The sequence below is a fragment of the Sturnus vulgaris genome, chromosome 4 (assembly GCF_052056855.1).
Source record: "Sturnus vulgaris isolate bStuVul1 chromosome 4, bStuVul1.hap1, whole genome shotgun sequence".
NCBI classification, from domain to species: domain Eukaryota; kingdom Metazoa; phylum Chordata; class Aves; order Passeriformes; family Sturnidae; genus Sturnus; species Sturnus vulgaris.
Window position 1 is genome coordinate 31,818,383 of NC_142246.1, and position 12,510 is coordinate 31,830,892.

General features: G+C 39.2%; 1 protein-coding gene across 1 annotated transcript; it reads left to right on the top strand.

Moving 5' to 3' along the window:
* The first annotated feature begins 5 nt into the window (after nt 1-5).
* Nucleotides 6-12,074, top strand: CASP3 (caspase 3). Its single transcript, XM_014889690.2, has 8 exons — nt 6-140; nt 4,209-4,344; nt 5,353-5,445; nt 6,268-6,392; nt 6,893-7,021; nt 8,898-9,073; nt 9,561-9,678; nt 10,669-12,074. The coding sequence occupies exons 3-8, from the start codon at nt 5,372-5,374 to the stop codon at nt 10,899-10,901; spliced, it is 855 nt and encodes a 284-aa protein (XP_014745176.1). The 5' UTR covers nt 6-140; nt 4,209-4,344; nt 5,353-5,371; the 3' UTR covers nt 10,902-12,074.
* Nucleotides 12,075-12,510: the final 436 nt, after the last annotated feature.

Below are 12,510 nucleotides of genomic sequence, written 5' to 3' on the forward strand. Positions count from 1 at the left end.
CGGGCCGCCCGCCCAGCGCGGGGAGGGGCCAGTGGGGCGCCAGCGGGCTGGGCAGTGCCGGGGCTCTCTCCGCACCGAGCGAGCGTCGGTTAGCGCGGGTCGGAGCGCAGCGCCGGCGGAGCGAGCAGGCGGCGGAGCCGGTGGGTCGCGGTGGTGGTGTCAGGATACGGGCGCGGCGGTGGCAGGGCCGAACAAAGCGGGGGGGGTGGGGTGGACCAGTGGCTCTCCAGGTCCGCGTGGCCGCCCGCATCTCTCCTGGGGGAAGTCGGCTGCGGGGAGCGGGAGGGGAGCCGCGTTTCGCCCGGGGCGGCCCCGGCTGGGAGCGCCGCTGCCCCGGCTGCCCGCGGAGCTCCCGGCCCCGCAGGCCCGGCGGACGGTCAGGGGTGGGCGCGGATGAGCCCCGGCCTTGCCCGGGGGCCAGAGCGCCGGGCCTCGGGTACCAGCTTTCCAGAAGCTTATGGTAGCTGGTTCCTTTCAGCCTGTCTTTGTGGAGAAGCTGCCGAAACAGAGGACAAAAACAAGGAAAAAAAAAAGGGTGCTTTAGTTCTGAGCCGCTCTATGGTGATCCCCTCAGTAAACCATTAATGAACCGGAAACACGGGATCAGAATCTGTATTTGGATCTTCCGAAACAAAGAATGTTAAATCTCGTCTGTACTGACGAAAAGCGTGCTTGGGGTCCTGGCAGGCGCTGTGACTAATTTTTGATAGCACGTAAAAAAGCCCTGCCCGTGGGGTGTTGTATCCCGTCTGTTCCCTGCTGGGCTGAAGAATAGGGCTGGTTATCTGTGGTCTTTTGTCCTGTAACTCATCGTTCTCTCCTTCGGCTATCTGCTGGTCATGTGGTAGGTTTCAAACTAACACACCGTGCCCTTAATGTTGCGGAACCTGATACAGCTGTTGCTTGTAGCGGTGGTGATGTGATTAATAGCTCCAGGTGAATTAATAACTCAAGGGTCCCATCTACACTCGGAATAATTTCCCCTGATTTTACAGCTTCATGCTGAGTACCAAACAGTTTGCTTTTGGAAGATCAGAATGCTGGCCCAGTGTCGGGGCTTTCCAGCAACTACATCCAGACCAGAAGTAAATGGGAAGATCTGTCTCAGTATGCTTGCTCCCTTCTGTGGTAGCAGTATTTAGTAGAGGGTAGTATCGCACAGAAAATGTTCAGGTATATTTCAAATGTTTTTCGTTTTTTCATATAGTCAGCTCCTATATTTTCCTTACGTTATTAGTCAGATAATTATTGTTTAGCGTTATACATTGTAGAGTGGAAAAATTTTAATTTGTATGTCTGCATTAGTATGATACGTCATGTATATATGTTCATGTACAAAAAATACCTTCTTTGAATGCTTGACTTTTTTTGCAGTCTGGTGAGGTGGAAAACTGCCCTTTCCTAATCTTTGAGGAGATGTTTTACGATACTGATGTCTGTTTTGAATATGTGTTTCATAGAGTAGTGCTGCACTCACTGCTTTGTAGCAGCAGATATATACTGAACATCTGTTGTCTCCTGTGGTTTGCATATTTCAGGATCCAGTTGGTAACTAAAGACAGTTTAGTTATTTGCTTTCTCCTGTCTGAGAAGCTTTGGTATTATTTTTATCACTATACCATTCATTTCTTTTGTTGGTTCTTATTTCAAATAACTATTGCTTTAAAAAGAAACCTGGTGGTTCTTATGACAGTGGTGACACATGATGTGAATTTATTTTCATTAGGCCCAAGTAGAATAAGTAAATCCAGGCTGAAATGGAGTAAAAAGTTAGTTTATTTATTATTTTCCTATCAAAAGAAAAGCATTGGAACAACTGCATTTATGTAGGGGAAAAATATTTTTGCTTTTATTGCTGTACAGAGAGACATTGGTCATTTTTTGGCAGCTTGCAGAGCTTTGGACCTTTTTGAGCCACTTCATTTTTTATTACTTAGTGTATGTAAAGATCGTTGTAGCATCATCTTTATATTCGCTGTCTTTGTCTCATATGTTTGGTTTTTTTAATTGTATTTTTCAGATACAACATTATAAAATAAGCTTCCTAAAATCTACAGAATATATTTTGCTCGAATATAAAAAATATTGTTGCTCTTTTCAATGACTTGTTTTTTATATTTCCTTACAGTTGAAACCTCGTTTTACCTAAGCTTTCAGAGAAAATAATATCAAAGAGCAGAATAAAAACTTGTAATCAATTTTTAAAGCACTGCCATGATTTCTCCCCCCCCCCTCCCCGCACCTCCCCCCACCAGGATGAGCTCACCCTCCACAGGGAAATGCATGACATCACTGCATGACCTAAAGCAAGATGAGGCAATTCTTAGTGGCCTCTTAGAATCAGCAGCATCCTCTGCATCCATTCTCCTCATCCAGAGCATTGCTGTTACCCTGGCCGGTGCTTTAGAGCACAAAACACCCTGCTGGTTCAAACGTGCATTTGAGTGCCTAGCAACAAAAGAGACATCTCTTTGTGAGTGTCTTTTGTTGTTTAAAAAAGTGCAGGTGACTTGGTGCCTGAGGGTGCTCAGGAATTGATGGATATTAAAAGTGAGTTACAGATTGTGTTCTGAAAGTAAACCATGCAAATTTCAAATACTTAACGTGTTACAACCAGTTTTTCTAGACAATCCCTATAGCTTCTGTCAAGTCTCTCAGACAAGCTCCAACTGTGATGAAGTAGAGTTCAGTTGTTCATTGAACAATTAAAACTGTGGGCTGTGAACTAGGCTTGCACAGGCCTTAGTAAGAAATATTTTTATGATACGGTATTCCAAATTGTGTTTTACATTTTTCAGAAAGAAGTCGATATAGTTTGTTGTAATTGTAGGTTTTGCTAGCTGCTTCTTCCAATTTCATTGTTTCTTTGGCTCTAGATAAAGGACAGCAGTTTTAGAGCTTTAAATTTTAAGGTCGCAGAAGAGCCAAGGAGATAAGTCTTACTTTAAGGCCGCTTAAATGTTGAAGATCTCAGTGTTTGCATCCTGCCTTAACGTTTAAGTTGTAAGAAGCATTCAGGGCTCACAGTTAGTTGGGTTTGCAGTTTGCTGAGTTAAGCCTGCTGCTGTTCAGCAGTTTGATTGGATTACAGCTGATGGGAACCCAGGATAGCCTAATGAGCCACTTCCCCTCCCTCGTGACTCCAAGGGCTCATCTGTTGGCCAGAGTGTTAGCTTTCCCTGCACTTTGGCTGTGTCTTTCTCCAGGTAGCTGTTGGTAGATGGCTCAGCTGATAGACAGGGGCTGGCCACAGCTTATGTAGGCACATATTTACTAGTTTACACTCTCTCCTTTACGGATTTGCAGCACTGGCGCTGCAGAACTTCACAGTGCCAAACAGCTGGGATAAACACCTGGGATTTAGCAGAAGTTGATTTCTGTGCTGACATGGCTGCACTTCTGTCAGTACACCTGCTAGCTGGTTTTGATAACACAGTTGGCACATGATGCTGTGCTTTTTATATGGTGTGGCTTTTTATTACTGTTGTCAAAGAACAGATGGAGGAAGTTAACCATTTCCCTGTCTCTCTTATAAATCCCAGCCACATTGAAGGATTTGGGTTGTGCTCTTGTGCATAATTTTTCCCCAGAAGAAGGAACAGTATGACTTGCATCAGATTGGTGGGTTGGTCTGCTTGGATGTTTTCCTACAAATTTTGCTCAGGCTGAGAGCTCAGAAAAGCTGAGAACCAAAGCCAAGGATGATTGTAGTTGACATGGTTGAAAAAGTCATAGAAACTCCTGAAGCTAGGCTATGCTGGAGCAGGAGAACATACAGCATCCTTGTCCATGAAAGCCTTTCTTTCCAATTGCTGGGGATCAGAAGCTCTGCTTTTCAGCTAGAGCTGGGTGCACAAACCAGTTGTCACTGTAGACTAGGCTTTGCTGGCAGTGCTAATGTTCCCTGCTCCCTAGGGCATAGGGTTGGATCACTGTCATGCCACAGGTCATCGGTATTTGAATTGCCCTTTGGAGTTGCTTGCCTTTTTTCTTCTCACAGGGTACTTTTAATGAATTAGACTTTGAAGTTTGGATTAATGAATCCAGATCAAGATGCTAGGCAGTCAGGTTCAGCACTGTAGATTTAGTTCCTACTCCATGATACTGTCTTTAAAGTAAATTTCTAAAACATAATGGTAAAATATATTTTAGACGTTTTACTTCTAAAATACCAAGTTTATTTAATACTTTGGTAATTTGATTTTCAGGAAATTTCCTGTTTGCTGCATTACATAATACAGTTGTCTAGTCCGGAATAATTTGGTGAAGAAGAAGATTTAATTACATCAGTGCTCTAAAATAATATTCAGAGTAACAGTGAAGATCTTTTGAAGCTACTAAAATGTAAGTAAATGTCTTCCTAAAGACAAGTTAAGAAAGAAGATTTTTATCAGAGATTAGTGTTTCTGATGCAACAGTAATTGTTGCCACAAAAATGGGTGTTTGTGTTGTATTAACGAGAGTATAGGTACGAAGTCGAGAATAATATCATGATGTAAGATGGCAAATAAAGTTTGCCCCGAAGAACTTAAGCCTTAAATAGAATCTTCATCATATCTGACCAGCAAATCTTGCTACTTGGTCTGGTTGCTTATTTACCATAAATACATCTGCTGAACTAAGTTTTTGTAAAATTCTTGCCTAGTTTGACCTTCTTGAGGTCTCAGCATTTCTAAGCATTTATTACTTTGTCCTATCTGGTGGTTTAAATTTATGATGCATAATTGTTTTCTGAAACTTGAGTTTAAGGTAACTTTTGGTAGTGTGTTCCAGGAGTATGCACAGAGTAACCGTTTAATGCTTTTAAATGGGTTTCTGATTTAATCTCCATTATAATTTATTGTCCTGTATTCTCCTAAAATTAAAAAGCCCACAGCATTGGGTTTGTTTCATCAACTGTTTAAAGTTATATTGTTGTGGTTTTATTTTATTACTATTGCAATTGCCTTCACATACACATGGAATGGGATGCAGAGAAATTACTAATTTCTCAAACTACTATGACCCAATTTCTAATTATATTAGTCTTTGCACACATCTAATAACTTGTATTGTTTGATTTTTGTTCTTAATTTCTAATGCATGTGGGAACATTGCAAAATTTTAATGATTGCTTTTGATTTGCTTGTCTCTTATCTTGCTTTTTGTAGGTCTTTTCAATGATTTGGTCACAGGGATCTGCAGACCTTTTCCCAGAGAAGGCATTAATTTAGAAAAATCTTTAATGTTTTTCTTCCAAATATAATATGTGTAGGAGTTACTCAGAAATGCGTTCTTTTTTTCCTGCTAATATCCTAGGCTAAAGTTTTTCTGTAAACTATCATAATACTTCTATTTTCTTGTATTTTCAAGCTGATAATTGAAAGCAATAATGACAGACATAGGAGATGGACCACATTTGGGGCAAGATCTGGCAGATGCAAAATCTATTCCAAGTTTTAAAGGGTGAGTGTGGTACTTTTGGTTTAAGTTTTCAATTTAAGTCTGGTCAACAGTTTGTGTCTAAAGGCTTCTATGTGCACAATTAATCCTTAATATCACTCAGCTAAGATTTTAAAGTTTACATGCTATCAGTTACTTACCAAGAAGCTGCTGTGGCAAGGGATCTCAGCTTTGAGGAGTAACTGAGAGAGGCATCCCTGCTCAAGGGAACATCCTGGTGTGCAGCCCACTGTATGTGGAGTAAGACAAGTGACTGGCAGTCATATTTGCATATGAGCCATATTTTGGGATGGTGCATGCTCAGCTAGCCCTTAGATGTCGAAGAAGACTTAAGGCTCTTAGCTGTTGTGTTAGCTGTCTCCCCAAAGTCCAGTTTCATCCAGATGTAGCCATCACACTGGTGGCTATTGCTGAAGCAGAAAAGGAGCACGCATTTTACGTTTGGAATGTCTTCTTGTGAAAATTCAACTATGTGAAAATAACTTCTGCTTAGAATTCAAAACAGATTTGCTTTCTCAGAGCTAGCCTTTCCTCCAGGTACATAGTTCACAAAAGATGATAGTAAAAAAGCCCAACCGATTTCTTGTTGCTAGCTTAAACTAAGTTTTCATAGTTTTCATATTCTCCTGTGCAGAGGCATTGCAGTTTTAAACACAGTTCTTCCTTGAGACTTTTAATTAGAAGCCTGTTGCAAGTTCCACAGAAGGTTACTACAAATGCAACCTTACCAGTTTCATTGGGCTTGCTAAAGTAGCATATTATTGTCATTGTTTTGAAAAGAGAGATCAGAAATTAACACCTAAATTTTGTCTGGTTTCTGTACAGAAAGAACCTACCTCCCAGCAAGTCTATGGACTCTGGAATTCAGCCAGACTACAGTTACAGAATGGATTACCCAGAGATGGGGGAATGTGTAATAATAAACAATAAGAACTTCCACAGACATACTGGTACCACTCACAAGTTTTTGACTTTTTTCTCTGATTTAGATAAATTAGTGCTGTGTGTTATTCTTCAAAATTAAATATGCAGACCGGTTTTGATTGCATGCTAAAATTTAGTCATGGATGTGATTCATTTCAGTCCATTCTTCCAAAGATGCATAGAGGGAACACATTAGGGTATAGCAGTAATGAGGAGGAAAATAGATCAGCAGTACAAGTCTGTCTTACCTTGTAGTCATAATTTCTATTTTGCAAATGAAATTCTTTTTATGTCCTAAATAGATAAGTAGATATAAAAATAAGATGCTCATAAATCTACAATACAGAGTACGGAGTGTGGGGGATGGTGTGCCCATGTAACAGTGTAATGTTTTCTCTGCTAGAGTGGATTGGGAATAATGGAATATTTCAGACTGTAACAGCTATAAACAAGAAAATAATTGTTTATCATTCAGACTACGTCATCTATATAATATAAAAAAATAACACATTTCTCTTATGTATAGGGATGGCACCCCGTTCAGGTACAGATGCAGATGCTACAAGTGTCAGAGAAGTTTTTATGAAGTTGGGATATAAAATAAAGATCAACAATGATCTTTCATGTGAGGACATTTTTAAACTATTGAAAAAGGGTAAGTTATTATATGTTTAATGTGTGCATTAAGTCAACCACTATTTCCAAATACATCTCTGGCCCTCACATTTCTTCTTTCTGGGTTCTTTTAGATGATATTTCACACCTTCTGGTGATTTGTTGCTAAGGATGACATATACATCATAGTTTCTATGTTTATTCATCTTAGCTGTCTCTCCATCTTTTGTGCCATGACTGTTGTCTTCGTATCCTTTCTCATCTTCTAAAGAAGGATGGAAAAAAGGCTGAAACTTAAATGCAGACTGATTTATATTCTGACCCTGGGATCACTGAAGCTCTGTGAGTTGGAAAGAAAACTGCTAGATTGGGTAGAGGGGTTCTGTGCTTAATGCTTAGTGGTGTGGCCCAAAGAGGGGCTCTCATTGAGGGACCAGAGCTGCAGGTGTGTGGACTCAATTTTCTTTTGGATAAACAATTCACGTTTTATTTAACTTGTGAAACAAAACACCCTTCTCTCAAGTGAGAGTTTTTACTACTGTGTTAGTCCTGCTTTGTTTGGACTTGGCTATGTCTAGACCCATACATTAAATGGTGCCTGGAGATATCAGTAGCCCTGAAACACAGGCCATTCTAGTCAGCTGGTGGAATGTTCTCTGCTGTGAAAGGACTCATGCCCACTAGTGCTCTTCCAGACTGTTCCAGATCATACTTAAAAAGTGAAAGTGTTCCAGTGATTATTCCCAAGAGCAGTTGGTCTGCAGCAATCCTGGTCCTGGTTTTTGTGTTTGATTTTGTTTGGGTTTATTGTTTTTTTATTTTTTTAGGTTTTTTTTAATGCAAGTGTTTGCTAACACTGTAGGTTTCTTAGTGCCAGTTAATGTTTATGCCAGAAAATGTTCCCAGGCATGGTTAATTCATTAGTATTGTTTCAGCTGGTCTGTTGACAGTACTTGAAAATGTGACTCTTCTAAATGCAGTGCTTGTCCATAAATTGTAGAAATGCCTCAGTGTACATCACTTGAGTAAAGTTGAAACAATTCATTTCTTCCAAAACAGAAATTTAGTGTTTTGTTAAGCACTAAACAGTAAAACTCCAGATTTAGGGACTGTTTTCATTTTTCATCTACAAACTCTTGCATCTTTTTGAGTTACCACTCATAATTTCTTTTGGATAATGTTTTTTAACCTTGTTTGTATCTTCTCATAAATTTGAAAATACCGTCTTGGTCCTCAAGTACATTTCCCACAATGTCAGGCAACAAAAGATGTTGGTGAATATAAATTCTACTATGTTTGTATACCACAAGATGAAAAAAGTACAAAACTACAAACACTTTATATCAAGCTTAAATAACTGTAAGTACAAAATTAAGAGGATTGAGAAACCTTTCTAGACCTCACTACAGGTAAAAACTGAGAGAGAGAAGTGTTCTGCTAGTACCTAAGTCCCTGCAGGAGCAGCAGCAACTGTCATACTACATTTAGTTCCCACGTAATCCAAGTAGTTGAAGCAACCCCAGTTGGAAAGAGAGGTAGGACTTAATTCTTTCCCAAAACTCAGGATATTCCATCAGTATAATCCCAGATCACAAGACTGACCATTATTGCATGAATGAGGTGTATCATTCAGCCTTTGAGACACCGTGGGAATACCCTTTTGGTCTCCTTACAGTATTTCTGGCCTAGCTCTGTGCCTGTGTCTTGCAATGGGTAGGGTTGGCCTTAATTTGGGGTTTCTGGTGCCCAACCTCCTGAAGTAAAGTAGGCAGGCTTCTTCTGTTCAGAAGTGAAATCTCTTTGGAGGTTTCTGAACATGCAAATTAGTTCTTAAAGTCTGTGACATAGGAAGGATCAAGTGTTCCAAATTTTTAGGGAGTACAGAAAGTTAAGACAATTCTCTTTTTCCTTTCAAGTTTCTGAAGAAGACCACAGCAAGCGAAGCAGTTTTGTTTGTGTGTTGCTGAGCCATGGAGATGAAGGATTGATCTATGGTACAGATGGGCCTCTGGAACTGAAAGCACTAACAAGCCTTTTCAGAGGTGACAGGTGCAGAAGTTTAGCAGGAAAACCCAAGCTCTTTTTCATTCAGGTGATGTACAGCTGAACAATGATCATCAAATCAGCCAGACACTTTAAAAAAATACCATTTCCTACTAATTATTAGTGCAAGAAGTTTATCCTTTCTAAAATAGATTTAAATGTAATTACTTTCAGGGTAAGATTCTCTTTAGGTCTAAAGTGGCACAATTTTCTCTCTTAGGTAGGCTGTATTTATCACATCTGACATTGGATTAATGCTATGTATTAAATAAAATCTTAAATAATATTTTAATGGGTTTCTGAGTGCACTTTTGAATGAATAGCTATCTTACCCAAACTGTGTCGTTGATTTAAATAAATGTCACTTCTTTTTTTCTGAGTCTGTCTAACGGAAATGTGATACATAAATTCTTGTTATTTTTGCAGTTTTTTACTCATGATATTATAATTTTTAAAACACAAAATATTAATGTTTTTATAATCACTGCCTTTATTCTTCTATTTTAATATTTTCCATTCTTCTTCCTACCAAATAGGCTTGTAGAGGGACAGAATTAGATTCTGGTATTGAGACAGACAGTGGACCAGAAGAAACAATGTGTCAGAAAATACCTGTAGAGGCAGACTTCCTGTATGCCTATTCTACAGCTCCAGGTGAGGGACTGTATCCATGTCAGCCTGTTCTGATGCTATAAATTACAACTTAGAGTTGGGCCCAGTCAGCGGGTGACTTCACTTGTATGGAATATCCCTTGGGTCAGTTTGGGTCAGCTGTCCTAGTTGTGTCCCCTCACAGGATCTTGCCCAGTCCCAGCCCCTTGGTGGGGGGAATGCTGAGGTGGCAGTACCAAAGCACTGGGGTGTTACCAACACCTTTCCAGCTACCAATGCAGAGCACAGCACTGTGAGGGCTGCTGTAGGAAAATGAACTCCTGGTCAGCCAGATCCCATACACTCTTTCATGGAAATACGTATTTACTTCCCTCAATCACTTTTTAAATTTGACTTGATTTCTTTTTGAGGTAGTTGCTGTTCTTAGTTCCTACAAAACCCCTACCAAACCCTGAATATATCCTTCTCACTAGCAAACCCTCAAATGTTCATCTGCTGGAAATTCAGTTAATTGGAATTGAGCAAATAATTTACAGCAAGAGGAGAAGATACTATCCTGAGAAAACAAAACAATCAGATATGCAGAAGTGGATGATAAGTACCAGCATATTATTTGTCTGTCAACAAATAATGTATTAGCATTGCATCCTTAAGCAAAACTGGGAGCGACAGAGCCCTTCTTATGCCCTTTACATTTCCACTTAGCAGAAGTAGTACTGTCACCTCTTTGTATTCGTGTACCCCATGAAAAGTAGTGAGTGATTAATGACTAAGATTGCTGCAGCAGAAGGTAATTTTCCTGCCTTTTGATTTTCTTCCTACTTAAGGTTTTCTTAGATTATAAAAGATGACAGGATTAGAAAAAAAATTTGAGTTGGAGTTTGTGGAGATTATAAAATCCAAATGTTGCTTGGTGGTTTTGAGATTTTATTTTAAAACATTGATTGCTATTGGAAATAATGCGTTGTTCTCCTAATTGCTGACCTGTCCTGTATCAAAGGCTGATCACTTTGACATTACTCTCTTCCACAGGCTATTACTCCTGGAGGAATTCAGCTGAAGGCTCATGGTTTATTCAGTCACTGTGTAAAATGCTGAAGGAACATGCAAAGGAACTTGAACTCATGCAGATTTTAACTCGTGTCAATCGCAGAGTGGCAGAGTATGAGTCCTGCTCAACTCGACAAGATTTTAATGCAAAGAAACAGATTCCATGTATTGTCTCTATGCTCACCAAAGAATTTTATTTCCCTTCCCGAAAATAATTTTTCAGTTCATGTTTTTATCTGCATTTTATACGCAATATTTGTACAAAATGCGACATAAATCTGAATAACTGTTCACTACTGTGTGTGGCACAATGAAGTGTCTCAAAGTTAGATGTATGTCTGTTGTTAGAAGTAAAACATAGTATGGCTGTGTAGAAGTGCAAAACTGAGTAGCTGAAGCAGATTTGAAAGTAATGCTTTGAGTATATTGCAAAAAATTAGGAAGGGGAGACCTGAAGAAAGATCAGATTGTTTAATTGGAGCTGTTTGGTGCTACATTTCATTTTGCTGAAGGGGCAGAGGAAAGAAACAGTTCTTGTAAATAGTTTGGTTTCGTATCTTACAAAGAAGATTCAGAATGTCAGTGATGGTAATATGATGTGTCTTCACACATTTCTTCTTAACTCAAGTCCTTAAAGTTTAGGTTATAAACTAGCCTAAACTATTTCTACACTTTTGGGCATAAACTGTGGAAAACAGCCATTTCATATTTTTGCATACAATTATGAAGCACGTTTGGAGTGCAGTCAGTTTTTCCTGGTAATTCCTGATGATTTAATAACTTTGTGTATGGAATAGTAGATAAAAAAAAATTATATCAACATGGTAGCTGTTTCAAAATCAATTTTGTATTCTGACCTTGCAGCTGAGTGTCCAAGGGACCAGTCTTCCAAAAAGGGACCAGTCTTTTTCTGCAGGTCCCTAAGGGTGCAGCTGTTGGAGCATATTTGGGGCTATAAGAACCAGTGCGAAAGGAAGTCTACATTCTGAACAGTCTACTTTCCTCTTTTTAGCCTTAAATAAGAATGGGTTGGCTCTGTACATACCACATTTAATCTGTGTGAAAACCTAGATTTGTGGTACTGGAGAAATTTTGACTTCATAACGCTAATTCCACTGAGTCAATTACAAACTTTAGCTAAAATATGTTAAAATATGTGAAACAGACTTCTACAAAATTGCAAAACATTTTTGCTGATATTTCAACTTTCAGCAGTCTTTTTGAAATCGGTGGAAAACAGAATATGAAATTACTATAGGTGCTTGCGAAACAAGACTTGAAACTCTTTTAAAATTGCGTAGCAAAAACAATGTTGGCAAATTAATGTTCACTTCCAGAGGCATTTCAAACTTGTTTTTTTAAAATTAAATACGGTTTCCTAGATTGTATCATGCTTTTCTCTGTGTGTTATTTGTTTGGGATCTGATAGCTTTTGCAGATTAATTTAAACTTTAATTGTATCCTTCTTTATTATATCCCTCAAATTACTATTGTTCTTTTTATTCCAAATCGAGCTTACCACCTGAAATTGAAAATAATCCACTTTAAAGCATACGCTATTGTATGGCCAGGCTGTAGAATAGTGACTGAGACCTGGGAAATGCAGGTTCAAAAGGGATGCAGAGGAGGCAGTTTTAAACATTGTAGATGAGTTCCCTGATGACTGCCTGCTGGATAGGAGCAATCCTGTCTCTTATAGAAATGTTCTGTGAGAGAGGTTTGGTCTATTTTAACTCATTGAAATTTCAGTTCTGGGCAGATTCTTACCCATGCTCCTGTTGAAAAATTAAATAGTCCTCTTCTTGTAGGTTGTGAATTACAACA